General features: G+C 44.5%; 2 protein-coding genes across 2 annotated transcripts in view; one reads left to right on the forward strand and one right to left on the reverse strand.

Moving 5' to 3' along the window:
- Positions 1-16,468, forward strand: part of LOC134367154 (G-protein coupled receptor 143-like) — a 238,537-nt gene that overhangs the window by 35,725 nt on the left and 186,344 nt on the right. The gene's annotated exons all lie outside the window — the stretch shown is intronic.
- LOC134366952 (H(+)/Cl(-) exchange transporter 4-like) overlaps positions 1-16,468 on the reverse strand; it is a 30,401-nt gene that overhangs the window by 12,825 nt on the left and 1,108 nt on the right. The window contains 3 exon segments of the mRNA XM_063083531.1: positions 6,348-6,470; positions 9,377-9,564; positions 15,258-15,357. Coding sequence (XP_062939601.1) covers positions 6,348-6,470; positions 9,377-9,564; positions 15,258-15,357 — 411 coding nt within the window.

Here is a 16,468-nt window from a genome sequence, read left to right on the forward strand (position 1 = left end):
GCATTCCCAAAGTACTAAAAGATCACAGGACTGAATAAGTCACTTCTAAGGTCTCATTTTAGTCATGATGTTTTGTCCTGTTCACATTACCCTTTGCTGTGTTGAGAATAGACATACAAGGGGTCTTCAAAAAGTTCATGGCAAGATTCGTATTATCTTTAATTCCATTTTTCCACAAACTTTTTGAAGTATCCTCATATACCTATGATTTTAACCGCTACCTTTTGACTCTTGGAAGATATCCCAGAGAAACGACAGGGAGAGCTGGCCAGCTACGTGACAGAGCAAACAGAGTGAAGGAGTTTAGAATACGCCACCCAGAGTATGCCACTCTGGCAGATTGACTATTTGAGTTACAGGCACTCAGAAAACAGCAGGTGCAAGATCTCTCTGACCTTCATTTTGTTTCTTAAAAGAAGGAGATGAAATTCACATGTGAAAGATGCCCTTCCTGTACGAGAAGGAGAGTGTCATTCTTATCATCAAGGATGGGAAGTTGAGGCCTAAGCAATTCTGTACAAACCAACGTTGTTAGACTAGCCCTTATCCTCCTAGTCACGTCTCTGTCACTCCCCGAGCCCAAGCCCCTTTACCCTGTCACATTTTCATAGTTGACTACTCTTTGTCCAATGCAGCATATAAGTGCACAACTCTAACTGCGTCTTCAGGTCTTTCTTTCCTTATGAAGGGTCCCATGTCATATAAAACATATTAAATAAATGTGTATGTTTTTCTCCTATGGATCTGTCTTACATCAATTTAATTCTCAGGCCCAGCCAAAAACCCCTAAAAGGGTAGAGGTAAAATCCTGCCTCCCCCACAAGAGCAAAACGTCAGTTGAACTTTAGGTCAAGGGTTGGCAAACTATGGCCCGTGGGCCAAATCTAGCTTGTTGCCTATTTTTATATGACCCACAAGCTAAGAATGGTTTTTACATTATTTAAAGTAATATAAATAGTAATAGAAATATCACATAAAGTAAGAAAAAAATTACTAGCCTTTCAGTGAGAATAGTTGCTAGATCCTGCTTCTTGGCCCATAGGCCTAAAGTATTGACTCTCTATCCTTTATAAGAAAAGTTTGCTGGCCCCTTGCTGGAGGCGATAGGTAAAATGGGTGTTTACTGTCCAATTCCTTCAACTTTTCTATATGTTTGAAAATATTCTTAACACAGTGTTGGAAAAGGAAGAAGATGCTCAGCATTCTAATAACGCACCTTTGGGGGATATACAGATGTTTGAATCCATGGCAATCCCTTTTCTTTCGCCTAATCCTATCTCTTGTATTGAAAAGGACTTTGACTACAGGGAGCATCGTCTTGCTCCATTTTCAGACCTGCCACATTTTGTAAATGCCAAGTAATGGCTTTCTTCCTAAAGGCGTGCTGGAGCGTTTTGCCTAAGGCTTTGAGAATTCAACTCAGTGCCAATCTCAGTGACTAACTTCATACACTCTGGTCCTCTCCCCCAAAATGGTGTCCTTTAGGATACAGAAACATTACCATGGCTACATAACCTCTACCTCCAACCTCTCCCACAATTCGCTAAAATGGGGTGAATGTTTATCACCGAGCTGGCAATTTACAAGCCTGTAATCACAGAATAATTAGACGCCAAGTTAGTTACTCCATGAATTTCATGGTCGATTTCTTTTCCCATTGTGTAATACATAACGGGACAGTGTTATCGCTTGTCAGTGCCATTTACATAACTTCAAAGTGCCTCCTTGTGGACACTGCTCTTCCAAGTATTCAATTTCTCAAGTACCTATTACAGTCCTTCACAACCTCAGCGCTCATCAGAATCACTGGGAATTAGGAAATATTAAGAATTGTCTCTCCCCAGAGAGATTTGATGTAACTGGCCCCGGGTGCATCCAGGGTATGAGGAGTTGTACAGCCTCCCCAGGTGAATCTACAATGCAGCCCAGGTGGAGAACCACTGCTCCATTCCGGGAAAATGTAGCACAGGTAGCCCTAATTTCTCAATATTTAAGAGACGGACCTGAAACACTCTTGGTTCTTTCACAAATTCCTGCTACTGAGCGTCATGTCACCTGTGGTGACTTAGGGAGGGTCATGAAGTCAGTGAATCTTCAGATTGTTAAAGGGGTGTGCACAGGACCATTTTCATCTCAGGAGCAGGCGAGGGAAAGAGCCCATGCGAGCAGGTCGTGCGTGTCTTCCTGAAGAACTCAATGAGCTCCTCCCTACAGGACACGCCAGAGGCCTCCTAGCTGCGCAGTCAGCTGGTGTTTCTTGAACGAGCCTTTAACTGATGGCAAACTAGTGGTGGCGAAACCAGGCCTTAACAGGTGGTAGTTGGCTTAATTGATCCTGTGCTCTGGGGATCTCAGATCCCTTTATTTAAGGGATGTTTTATTACGCCTGCCACAATCCTGTCCTTTTGTGTTGCCTTGAATAAATTTCTCTATAATTTTTTGTCAGTTAGTTAATGTGGATTTGGACCCCAGGGTACAGTTTAAAAGCATAATAGCACTTAGAAAATTACAAGCATCTAAATTACCTGAGCCTTTGCCAACCATGACATGTGGTAAGTTGAACAGGGTAATAGGTATTTTGTAATTCTCTAAAATGATTTGACAAAATTCTCATGATCAAATTAGGGACTAAAGAAGGCAAATTCATTCCCAATAGATGCCAAAATCCAATGACTTGTTTTAACTTGGATTCATTGAGACTGAAGCAAGCAGGGCTTTCACAAGATGTATTGCAGTGGATTTGTGATTTGGTATTTTTAACTTTAAAACCAGAATACTTTCTGTTAAGTAAATATTTGCAAGAGGGTTCATTTCTTGTAATGAACGGAAACATCAACTCAGAGTAAGTTCTGAGAAGACACGATTTCATATACGAGGATACTTCAAAAAGTTTGTGGAAAGATTTGTATTTTAAGTCTATTTTTCCACGACCTTCTTGAAGTCCTTGTATAGTTGATAGTGGTTCTACTGATAAAGCGAACAGAAGCAGAAAGAGAGACTTTTACCCAGTTCTCTCTAAATTCCCAAATCCATAAAACTATGAGTGTTCACTTTTAAATGTGCCTTACAGAGCTTATACCTAAGAAGGCAGCACCTACCCCACTTGGAGTATTCAAGACACATAAAAAACTTTTCTCTAAGTTTGCATTTTAAAAAATGTTTCCAAAGAACCTTCATTTTAAATAATAAAAATGTGATCCAGTTTATTTTTATTTTTTTATTGTTTTTATTTTTTTTCTCCAAAGGTTTATTTTTTTTTTCTCCAAAGGTTTATTTTATTTTATTTTTTTAATTTTATTTTGTCGATATACATTGTGGCTGATTATTGCTCCCCATCACCAAAACCTCCCTCCCTTCTCCCTCCCCCCCTCCCCCCAACAATGTCCTTCCTGTTTGCTTGTCGTATCAACTTCAAGTTATTGTGGATGTTATATCTTCTTCCCCCCCCCCAGTTTTGTGTGTGTGTGTGTGTGTGTGAATTTATATATTAATTTTCAGCTCCCACCAATAAGTGAGAACATGTGGTATTTCTCTTTCTGTGCCTGACTTGTTTCACTTAATATGTTTTGGAATCAAATGCTACGAGGATGAGCAATTTTTTAAATGTATGTAGGCGCATTGCATTCAAAGTTTGTTTTTAAATAGTTTGGTTAGTATCTTTGCTAAAATGAAAGAATAGCTCCATGTCTCAACTGAAGTCGGTGCACATATTTAGTAGGGCTTTGACCAGGAGGACCTTCTTTTTATCCATGAACTGAAATTTACTTTTATTTACTTTTAAAAAAATTTACTTTTATTTACTTCAATTTACTTTGATTTACTTATTTTCCTTTTTACTCTGCCCTTTTCCTCCAAGAACTGGGATAGGTACTGCCTTCTTAGGTTAAGAATTTCAAGCTCTACTATGAAAATTTTGCTACTGCTGAGTCATAATAACTAAACTTAGGTTATTTGGTTCCTGATACTTTAAAAGATTGTTATAAACTCTTTTCTAAATGGAGAAATGAACCTATTACATCCATATTTACATATGGTTAAAAGAAATTACTAAAACAAGCACTATGTACCCAATCCCAAGTTTAAGAAATAGAAGAGTGGGTCCCTTTGACAGCCCCATGTTCACTCCCCAGGAGAAACGTCCTACTTCCCTTCACCACTTCCGATCATTTCTTTGCCTTTCCCTATGGACTCCTATTATAGAGAGAAGCATCCTTTATATATTCTTCTGCAACTTAGTTTTTCACTTGACATCACATTTTTCAGTTTCATCCATGTGGATGTGTTCCTGGTACCTTTGTTATATAAGAAATTTCAATGCTCCTCTGGGTAGTTCACTTCTTTTGAGTCCAGCTGTCACCACTAAAGATGCCCACTTCGAGTGAACAACAAGTCCAGCCAGCCCTCAAAGACAGAGCTCATACTCGAGCTCCAGGTCTGTCTGTAAGATCACAAGCTGAGCCTCACACCTCTGGTTCCTGGAAGAGGAAGACGGGACTGCCCATCATGCCTTTTATTTCTGCTTTAAATTTTCCACCAATTCCCCACTGGCCATCTCCTTATTTTGGAAATATTTGAGTCAACAACATGTATCGGCGGGTGGTGGGATCATAACCTCAGACGCCATGGTGCCTTAGGCTTTAGATGTCAGAGAAAATGCAGTCAGCTCTGCTATAATACTTGTTTAGAAAATGCATATTGGTTCCAATGCTATCTATACATTAGGGAAGAATTTGAGCATAACACAAATTTTATGTCTGTTTATGCACAATTTGCTCTGGGAGAAATACTAGGTGAATGCAGAACACCGTACCCAGCTGAACCGAGCTATGTAGGAAAACACAAAACATACATACACACATGCCTCAAACATCACCCAGTCCACACGTGTGCTGGGGAGCCACACCCGTGCACGCCACTGTCACAGCTTCCCCTCCAGGTCCAGATAACCCTCCTGCAGCCCCTTCACAGTAACTCACATGCTGCAGCCCTTCTGACACCCACTTCCACAGCCAACTTCAAGTTTTTTCAAGAAGAAACATACTTATTGTAGTATTGACATATTTCTTGGCTATTTAATGTGTAAAACTGTGCTGCTGTTTTTACTAGCCTATCTTTTTTATATGTATCACTGATGAAGTTTTTGAGTATTGTGTTCCTAACCCATTTTCTCCATAAGCCCTTTTTTTTAAATTGCGTGATTTTGCATGGCATGGTGATGTTTAGGAATGCATATGTCACACTATAGCAGAACTGGCTGTACTGAGAAAATAGGATGGTAATACGGCTTGTTTTTTGGGTTCCTGAAGCAATTTGTTAATATAAAACATCAAAAATTCAGCATGACATATTAAGATTTTTCCCTATCTTTCCTGAAACAAGACCATATTGAATTTTTCTTCTGACCATCTTTCAATGACTCAGCCCTTCCTGTAACTGCCTGGACCAGCATCAGTGGTGGAGGGCACCACCCAAGGCTGGGGACGTGTCGCCACAACTGGTGCACAACTACATCTTCAAACTCACCATCTCTACCGCGTGTGGGCCTTGCTGCAGCACCAACTTGAAGAACTGAATTGCATTGATTCAAGGAATAATACAAGAATTTTAAAAATTATTTCTGGCTAAAATTGTCACTGTCTGGGCTCTTTGCAAACCAGCTCAATTATCATTATTCTGCCCAGTAGATCCTTGTAGGTTTCAAGTTCAGTCTCAGGCATTCACCCTGATGGATGAGCTCACTTCCCTCATACTTTGGTTACATCAAAGCACTGAAAACTATTTATAAGAACGCTAAATTCACAAGGGTAAATTCACAGTGCATGCGGTGAAAGTGAAATTAAGTTTTGCAAAGATTACTATTACCTAGTCATCAGAAGAGCAGAATGTGGCAAGTGAGTTTAATCATCAGTGAACTTTCTCAGCAACAAACCTCCGCTATTGCCCTTTTTTCACATTATATCATAGGCACACTTCCGAGTCATCCCAGTGCCAATTTATGCGTGTGGTTAATGAACTCTGATTCCATAGGCCTTAAGAGTTATGCCAGGTTTACTACGACAATGGTTTAATCATCTGAGAAGCGATAAAGCAGAAATCTTGGATACAGAGTATGAATCCTGAACTCACAGTTGACCAGCTTGGTGACCTTGGGCAAGTTCCTTAATCTCTCTGCGCTAGTTTCTTCAACTACCAAATGAACAATAATAGTACCTGCCTCACAGTCTACTGTGAGGAGTAAATGAGTTAGTAAAATGAGTTCATGCTTGGAGCTGTGCTTGGCACAACAGTGCTACGGAAGTATTTGCTATTCTTATTATTGGTACAAAAGAAATTCAGCCACGACTCGCCTCGGGTATGCCAGAGCCACAGGCATATGGTGCAAACACGCGCACCAGGGAGACGGCCAGAAACGCAAACAGCAACTCCCACAGGATGTATATTAAGTAATTCAGAATGTAAGCACTTGCACCCTAAACAGACACAAAGGAAGAGGACATGAGCCATGGCAAACCTGAGCAACATACCAATGCCACCCCTCTGTCGGGAGAGCAGACGCTTTGATGGGATCGGGAAGGCCCAGTCCCTGTCTTGTAAAAACAAAAAGGCCAGAGTCGGTTTTATCGCCTGTCGCCATCGCTGAAATGGGTACGCACAACACAGCACCGGTGTTCCTCCAGGAGCTGTTCACGTGCACCTTCCACCGGCTGATGTCTCAGAGGCAACAGAAGCCGTGAATGATGCTCGATTTTAATCACCACTTGCACTAGAGCTAATGAACGGTGTGATGCAGAAAATTCTGTCTTCAGAGCCTGGAAGGCCTGTCTTTCTTGTCTGCGGTGGACTGGTCTCTCCGAGCTTTCATCGAGGCCACGCTCACACCCCAGCAAGCAACTGCACTGGCGATGAGCAAGGGTGGGAGCTGTGGTTTGGAATGCTGCTACTCAGGTGAGCTGCCTGGCCCAGCAGCCTCAGCATGCCTTTGGAGCTTGCCAGAAATGCAGAGTCTCAGGTCCCATTTGAGAGGCACTACTGTAGGGAAAACTTGATCATCTCCCTCAGAATACTTCACTGATTCCAAATTATCTGGTATGTGGGGAGCATTTTTCTGAACCAAAGACATAGTCTGGGGTCTTTTCGGTTGAGGACCTGGTCTGCTGAGTGGAGTCTGCATTTCTTTAGGCCTCAGCTTCTTGCTACCATCTGGATGACTCAAGTGAGGGCGGAAGGAAAGAGAGGTCACCTACAAGTCAGGACACGGACACAGCCAAATGTGTTCCTATTAAATGCAAAACACATTCCAGAAGACTGCTCTGGCCTTTACAAGCACATATATTCACACCCTATGAGGTGAGAGTTCGGACAGAGGAATATCTTTCACCCACTTAAATATGTACTCTTTTTGGAGGCTAAAAATAATTTCTCACTCCTACTAACAGTAATTCTTTGAACCAAAGTATAAATATTAAAAGTAGTTGAAAAGATGGATGGCCATATTGCCCCAAAACACATATTGCAAGTAGAAGAGAAGAAATAAAATATGGCGCCCAGCCACCTCTGCCTGCCCACACCCATCAGCCCAAGTAGATAGTTTCTTTTTGGAAGTGACAGAGAGCACTGAGAATGTGTGAGATTTCAAGATCTCTGTCTACTTCTGAGATTTGAAGAAATTCATTTTCAATTCCAATGAGAAAGGGGTTTAGCAAAATGGCAAAGTGCATTCCAAATGTCTTCAGCTGTGCTAAGTTGGTCAGGCAAAAAAAAGTGGGGCAGGGAGGAGACGTATAAACAGATTACATGTACCTTCCAAGAACAGTTCTAGCTTAAATGGTCCTCACATCACCCCTAATGTGAAGCTTGGCTCCTAGCTCCCCTCACCTGGCTTTCTGATCCTTCAAGGATCCAGTCATTGTGGTAACCACTGAATTTGGTTAAAAGTTAACCCTTTCCTGAGCTTAGATTTTTATAAAGATGTGAAACTCTAGGTGCCTTGAAGGCAAACACTAGGTCTGTGGTTCACCACCACATCCCCTGTGCCTGGGACATTCTCTTCACAGAAAACCCGGAACATCCTCTGTAATGAGCTCATAAAATGGAGTGGAAGATAACTGAAAGCACAATAAGGTACCAGTTCATACCCACTAGCATGGCTAACATCAAAAGCAGATAATAATAAGTGTTAGCAAGAAGGAGAGCAAATGGGAACCCTCATGCACTGCTGGTGGGAAGGTAAAATGGTGCAGCCACTGTGGAAAACAGTCTGGCAGCTCCTCAAAAGGTCAAACACAGAGTTGCCATCTGACCCAGCAATTCCACTCCTGGGTATACACTCAAGAGAAATGAAACATGTGTCCACAAATGTTCATAGCAACATCATTCATAATAGCAAAAAGGTGGAAGCAACCCATGTTCATCAACTGATAAAGTGATAAATAAAATGTGGTATATACCCCCACAAATGTGAAAAATTAGATTTTAAAATTAAAAAGTGGTATATCCATATAGTGAAATATTATTCAGCCATAAAAAGGAATGAAGTATTAATTCATGCTACAACATGAAGGAACTTGGAAAACATTGTGCTGAGTGAAAGACGCCAGACAAAAAAGCCACACATTCTATGACTCTATTTACATGAAATCTCCAGAATAGACAAATCTATAGAGACAGAAAATAGAGTGGTTGCCAGGGGCTAGTGGGTTGGGGGGCCACGGGACTGACTGTTAATGGGTACAAGGTATCTTGGGGGTTGATGAAAATGTTCTAAAGTTAGATTGTGATGATGGTTAATTGTACACTTTAAATATGGAATGTGAATTATATCTCACTAAAGCTGTTATTCTAAAAAAAGATAATTCAACTTTTCTCCTCAAATAAAAGGTATAAAAATTAATGCTATTTCTTCAGCATGATCAACAAACTACATTCAGTAAGAAAAATAAAGCCAAATACAAGGCTTTTAAATATATATGTATATAGGGGCCGAGCCCGTGGCGCACTTGGGAGAGTGCGGCGCTGGGAGTGCTGCGACGCTCCCGCCGCGGGTTCGGATCCTATATAGGACTGGCCGGTACACTCACTGGCTGAGTGTCGGTCAAGAAAAGGACAAAAATAAATAAATAAATAAATAAATAAATAAATAAATATATATATATATATATATTTATATAGCACATGAAACAGTGAGGAAGGGTTTTCCAAGTGAAGTCTGGGTGGCTGCATTAGAGCTAGAGAAAAGCAAGTCACACTAGTATTATGCCGTGGACTGTCATCGCAACAGACACTTGAAGGTGAAATGACACTCACGAATCACCCCGCAGGGTTCCAAAGGCATGTGGAATTGCGTGAGTCTCCAGGACGACCCTGCCCAGACACCCACCTCCGACTGATTCACCAGCAGCTCCGACCATTTCTGCCACTGTGGACACTTGTCTCTGTCCTCAAAAGTGGTTTCATGGGAAGTCCAGCAGCACTGCTTGTGGCTGTACCAGAAGGCAGACTGGCAGACACCTTCCTTCAGGTCTGTCATCCAGTCGACGGCAAGATCGATGACCCCAGCCAAGGTGCCTGGAGGAAGCAGCACAAGGTTTTGCCACCAAATGTGAACCAAACTTGGGAAACCCATGCTTATTAGGACTTTCCGGATTCTTTAAAGTCTGGGTAAGGGATCGTGAGTCCATACAAGTAGATAATGACTTTAAAGGCCAATAGAAGTGGGATGAAATAGAATGTGCAGGAGAAAGAGAAACACCACGTGTCCTCACTCATAAGTGGGAGCTGGAAAATAAATTTAAAAAGAAAGAAGGAAAGACACAAGGATCCCAATAATACTTTTGCAAAGGAGAGAACAGGACCGAGGTTACCAGAGTTGGGAAAAGGGGAGGGGAGATGGCCAAGGAAGGGACTGGTAAAGGGCCACCCAAAACGATGACATGGTGTCATGCCGAGTGTGCCAATTATCCTGGTCGGAGCATCGCATGTTGCACACGGCTACAGATATTCAAGGCTGTGCCCCACACACATGTACAGTCACTTATGTCCCAACGAAAACATAAATAATAGACTGTGCAGCTCAGCGGGCCACAAAAGGCTGCCTTGCATCTCTTTCCAGAATAACTCATTCTAGTCTTTTCCAAAGGCAAGGAATGTTCTCCGGCTTCTTAACTTGTGAAACTTTTACTGAATCCTCACTTCAGTATCGGGTTCACACCCGCATCACCCCCAAAGGCATCCGCACCCCCACATAGGCGCACCCCGTCCATTGTCCTCTGCTCCGTGCGCAGCGGCCCGCCTGGGTCCCAGACACCCTGCGTCCTCAGGCCCTCAGTTACCCTTTCTCTCTCCTGTCCCTGCCACCTCCCCTTTCTGATGGCTCCTTCCCAGCAGCATTTAGTGTCAACACTGCCCGGCCCCACCTTCCCCTCCAGCCACCGGCCTGTCTCTTCCGTTCGCTCCGGCCTGTCTCTTCCGTTCGCTCAGCCTCACTCCGCTCTGTCCACCTGGAGACCCGCAGCTCAGGCAATGGCCTTTGCTCAGTCCTCATCTTCCAAGACCCGATCAGCAAACTACAGCCCACAGGCCAAATCTGGCCACTGCCTGTTTTCGTAAATCTAGTTTTATTGGAGCACAGCCGTGCCACTCAATGAGGTGCCATCTGTGGCTGCTTTCATGCTACAGAGGCAGAACTGAAGAGGTGACACAGAAAGTGGGTGGCCCACCGAGATGACAATATTTAGTCCCTGGCCCCTTACAGAAAAAGTGTGCTGACCCCAGTTCCAGACCTCTCAGCATCCTTTGACACTGCTGACCACACCATCCTTCTAGAAACACGCCTGCCCTTGGTTTCCACAATATTATCCTCCCCTGGTTTCCTCCTGGCTCTCTGGTTTTCTCTGTCTCCCTGATCTCTGCTCTACCCAACTTCTAAAAGGCACATTTCCTCCAAGCTTGACCCTAAACCCTTCTCTCTTCTTACACTACGCTCTCGACCCTGGCCACCTGGTTCACGTCCTTCTATTGCCACGGAGCTGTAGCTGTGCATATCTAACTCTGCCCTCCAGGCACGTAGGAGCTCCTGCCTACTGTGCTCAGTCACCACAGAGCCCAGCCACCAGCTCCACTGCCCATGGCAGACATCACCCATCGATCTGACACACTCTACTGGATTCGCCTTCACAACGCTTTTGACATGTCCCTGTCAGACACCACTTATGCACTGTGCCAGACTCGTGTGCAATCACCCTCAAACACCCTTTCTAACAGAGCCCCAGGCAGTCAAAGCCAATGAGCAGCAACTGTCAAAGGACACACGTCTATTTGTCTTCTTGGGTCTGTGGGACATCTCCACCCCAGCTCTCTGCATCCAACGCTGAGCGACAGTATCTCCCTCCCAGGCCCAGCTTTGCTCGCAGCTGAGAGAAGGGCCCAGCATCCAGGTACTTGTGCAAACCAGAAACCTGTGTACACATCCCGCTCTGGGCAATCACCAGATCCTAGCGACTCCAGCTCCAAATCTCTCTTGAATCGCTCCTGTCCCCTCCTCCCCATGGCCTCTGCTAACATTCAGGCCACCGTTTCAGAATCATTTCTGTCTGGGCTGCAGCCAGAGCCCCCTTTCGGGTCTCCATGCCCAACTTGCCCCCCTCCGGTGGGTTCTCCACACTGTGGTCAAACAGGCTTTCAAAGCTGCCAATCTGACCCACGCCAGCCCCTATGGAAAAGCCTGCCACGGTTTCCCGTTGCTCTTGGGAGAACGCCCAAATCCTCAACAGATTGCTGTCCCTGATGGCAGGCACCTCGTATCTCTCCAGCCTCATTTTTTTCCATCACTAACCCCCACCGTCTGCCCAATCCATGTTTCTGGAACATGCCAGGAGATCCTGTCTGCACCATCTCGGCAAGCGTTACCCTCCCTCCACTGGGCAGGGTCCTCCTTATGTTCCAGATTCCAGCATTTATATCCCTCCTTTGGGAAGCCTTCTCTGAGTTCCTAAGTGTGGCCCAAGTGTATTTCTCGGGCCTTGACCCATCTCCATACCTACTGTATCGTGATCTCATGGTTAGCAATATAGGTATATATACGTCTGTACTTCCACAGGCTATAAATCACAGGAAAAAAGGTTTCATTGTCTGGTTTTCATGCCACAGAGGGGGTTAGATCAGTCGTCCAGAGCCTGTGTCCACTGTAAGTGGGCAAGGAGACTACCTGCCTTGTCTGTTATTGTACCCACGTCAGGTACATAGTTGGAGCTGTATGTCCACATTGAGTGGATGACTGCAGTAAATTAATGGAGGAAAAAATCAGAAAACTCAGGTCCCTTCATTCACTCAAGGGATATGTATTGAGCACCTACTTACTACGTGCCAGTCACTAGTCCACATCCTGGGGATACAGCAGCGAACAAAGCAGACCCAAGTCTCTGACTTCATGGAGCTGTACCTCGGAGAGGGAACAGAGACACTAGGCAAGTAAGTAAGTAGCCAGAGACTCCACTAGAAGGTGATAGGTGCTAGAGAGAAAATATAGCTCGATACAATGGTACAGCCACCTTGAAAAACAGTCTGGCAGTTCCTCAAAAAGGTAAAAACAGAGTTACCATTTGGCCAAACAACTCCACTCGGAGGCATATACCCAAGACAAAAACATGTGTCCACATAAAGACCTGCACACAAATGCTCTTAGTGGCATTATTCAAAACAGCCAAAGAGTAGAAACAACCCAAATACTCATCAGCGGATGACCAGATAAAAAAAATGTAGTTTGTCCATACAATGGAGTAGTATTCAGTAATAAAAAGGAATGAAGCACTGATACTTGCTACGACGTGGATGAACCTTGAAAACATCGTGCTAAGTGAAAGAAGTTAATCACAAAGGACCACATTGTACTGTATGATTTCATTTACAAGACATATACAGAACAGGCAGATCCATAGAGACAGAAAGTAGATTAGTGGTGGCCTGAGGCTGAGAGGGGACTGGGGCTGGGGCTTTGATAGCTAAAAAGTACAGAGGTTCTTTTCGGGGTGATAAAATTATTTTAAAATTGATCGTGGTGATGGTTGCAGAACTCTGTGAATATACTAAAAAACACTGAACTGGACACTTTATATGAGTGAATTGTGTAGCATGTGAAATATATTTCAATAAAGCTGTTACATACACACATACATACATACCTAGAGCAGGAAAGGGGGATGAGATTCAGAGGGAAGGATGTAATTTTAGAGAAGGCAGTCGGGGAAGGCCTCAAATGAAAGGTAACATTTGAACAAAGACCCAAAGAAGGTTGGGGAGGGGTCCTGCAGATATTCAGGGTCAAGACTCAATGATCACCCCAAATTCCATCTTTATTCATTCATTCATCATCACATTATCCCACACCCAATCCTCCTTGCTGATTCTGGTGCTGAGCCTCAGTTTTATTCTACGGTACAACAGCGACACCCAGTGGCAGCTCTCGATAAACGCCCTGCAGAGGAGATGCCGCTGGGCCTCTCCATTAGGGGTCAGAATAGAGTGGCCAGGGCGCCACTGAGGGGACGGACAGCCAGCCAGACAATTGGTGCAACCAGGCCAAAAGAACACATGAGCCACTTCTGTTTCCACTGTCCTCCCATTCTTGCCCTCCTTCCGTACTCATGCGCAGATGCGCCCACGGGCCTTCCTTTCTCCGGCGGTTCTCACCCCGGCCTCCATATTTGAATCACAGAGGGGAGAAGAGGGGGCTTTACTCAATGCCAGCGCGCCCCCTCCAGAGAGTCTGTTTAATTGCAGCCCAGGCACTGCTACATATTGTTTCACTCCCCAGGTGATTCCTCCTGCGAGAACTGACAGCAACTGTGTTGATAGTGAGACCAGCTGGTCAATATCAGGTCAGCTAAAGATAGCCCAGTTGCCTCCTCCACTAGCCAAATAAATCTAAGCTGTGCCATTTATTCCAGCAAGACACCAGAACATCTGTTCCAAGTGTCTTCATTTACCCTATTTATTTCTCCTTGTTAGGAGCCAAGAATAATGATACAGTGTAAGGTTTGATAAATCTATTCCAAATAGGGCCATCGAAATCCAGAGCAACTCCATCCCCTCCCCCCTGCCTTGCCCCACCCCGGACACCTTCAAAGGTCTTCACAGAAGCGGTCAGGCAAACGTGGTGGCAGAAGACCATGTATCTGCCAAGACTAATTTCCTTCCCTGGTCGCCTCTGCTGGGGGAGGGAGAATAGAATTGGGGAAATGAACGGACAGTTGCTTTGGCTAGTAGGAAAGGGCTGCTCTCAAGCATTCCTCTTGGCTCCTTTTTTCTAGAATGCCGAGGCGGACGAGGCAGATGGGGCCCTTCCCTGGCCACCGAGCCTCTCCTACAATTACCCATGAAATAAATGAAAGGTCGCCTGGAAATCGGAATCACCTGTAATCACAAAATCATGTGTCTCATTACTGTTCTTTCTTAAAGCACTTACTATATTCTGCCTGTATTACAGTCACTTCTCTGATCAATTTTCCTGCCATAATGATTATGTTGTTACATGTAGGGGATTTTTATTCAGGGGATCTCTTCAGCATGCTCAAATTTTTAAATTCTTAGACATTAACCCTCCCACCCTCCTCAAAGGAAGGAAGTTTGGGGACACAATTTCCATGCAGAGCTGGTGCATTTGACATTAAACAACAGGTTTCCCCTAAAGATATTCGTCCATTTACTCTGGAAACATCTACTACTGGCAAACACGGTGTTGGGATTATAAAAAGGAAGGACACGGACTCCCCGAGGGTCAGAACAATGTCGGGGCTGGGGATCTCCCAGGGCCTACCTCAGATCCTGTGGGTGTCTAGCATTGTTTTGAGTGCCCTACGGTGTTTACAGGTCATTCCAGGGCCTGCCAGTAGTAGCAAAAGCCAGTCTCATGTGGTGTTTGATTATGGCAGCTCAAAACGTTTTCATATTTCGTTGGCTTCTACATAACCAACGACAGCAGAATGCAGAACGCGTGCTTTCAGTACACTCCCGCATGCTCATAAACCTTTGCACTATGTGGAAAGGGCCAACCAGCTCTATGACAGCTCTCCAGAAGCTTAATCGATGACACCTTTGATGGAAACTATATGGTCATGTATTCTGCTCTTAGACATTTCCAGTAAGAAATCTCTTGCACGGGGTAAAAGGGAAACGCTCCACATTCCGAACATCATCCCAAGCGGCTGGGGCTCGGGGGCGTCAGCGTCCGCAGCTCGCCCGGGAGCGCTGCGTGCCCTGCGTACCTGCCAGCAGGCAGATGAGCAGCATGACCACCCAGCCCGACCAGGCGTCCTGCAGGCTCCTGATGAACCCCCATATGGACTCCTTGCTTTCGCTGGTTATCTGGAAGCAGAGCAGACACAGCAGGTGACGTGCACATATTTTTCAACTCATGCTTTTCTCCTTGAAACTGTTTTCTCAGGAAACAGGGTGGTAATTAAGAGAAAATGAAGGTCATCCAGCAACCAAATTCCCAGTTACATTATTCATTCAGTTGTGTGCCACAATCACACAATGGGCTTCCTCGTTCATAGAGCTATGGAGGTGCCATCATAGTCTTGAAGAAACAAGAGTAGCAAAAACTGCACTTGATTAGAAAAACATACTGAATGTGATCTGAGCTTTCATTATTTAAAGCCATTCTGAACGAGGCACTGACTGGGTATCACTATCTTGAATATGAGCTACTGTTTTAACTTACTTTATCAGGTCTGTTCATTAAAAAGCCTCTTCAACAAAGACTGCATTTCCTACTTTTGTTTTCAAGGTTTAATTTTAACAGCAAGAACTGTGAATTAACAGCATGGATCACAGTTACCATGGCAGATGGACACGTCTATACACACTGTAAAAACGCACCTTTGCCTCCCTGTGTTCACAAAATCCTCCGAGTTCACCATTCCCCTCACAACCGTTTCCAGCAGTGGTTGGCAACCATTTTCTATATAGGACTAGACAGTAAATATTTGGGGCTCTGCATGTCAAATGGTGTCTGTTGCAACTAATCAACTCGGCCACTGTGCACAAAAGGAGCCATAAAGAACATGTAAATGAATGGCCATGACTAAGTTCCAATAAAACTTTACAAAACGAGGTGCCAGCTGGCTTTGGCCCGAGGGCCATAGTTTGCTGAGCCCTGCTCTAGAGGGAAGGCTGCCCTCTCCCCATCCTCCTCCACATTGGAGAAAAGAGGCTCCGCCATCTTCTTGACTGAACCTCACTCCTGCAAAGCTCTTCCTCCTTTCACTGCCAACCTTTGTGAAATGGCGTGACACAGTCGCACTCTCCACGTCCCTCCACATCTTCCTCTGAAGTGGCTCTCCCTGAAGTTGCCAACAGCCCCCATGTTGTTGGTTCACCATTACCCCTCCATGGAGGCTGACCTTGAGAGCAGCCCCTCCTCAACACTCTCTACTCTTCTCACTTGGGACAACTCTCGGCTGGTCCCCTCCCT

The sequence above is a fragment of the Cynocephalus volans genome, chromosome X (assembly GCF_027409185.1).
Source record: "Cynocephalus volans isolate mCynVol1 chromosome X, mCynVol1.pri, whole genome shotgun sequence".
NCBI classification, from domain to species: domain Eukaryota; kingdom Metazoa; phylum Chordata; class Mammalia; order Dermoptera; family Cynocephalidae; genus Cynocephalus; species Cynocephalus volans.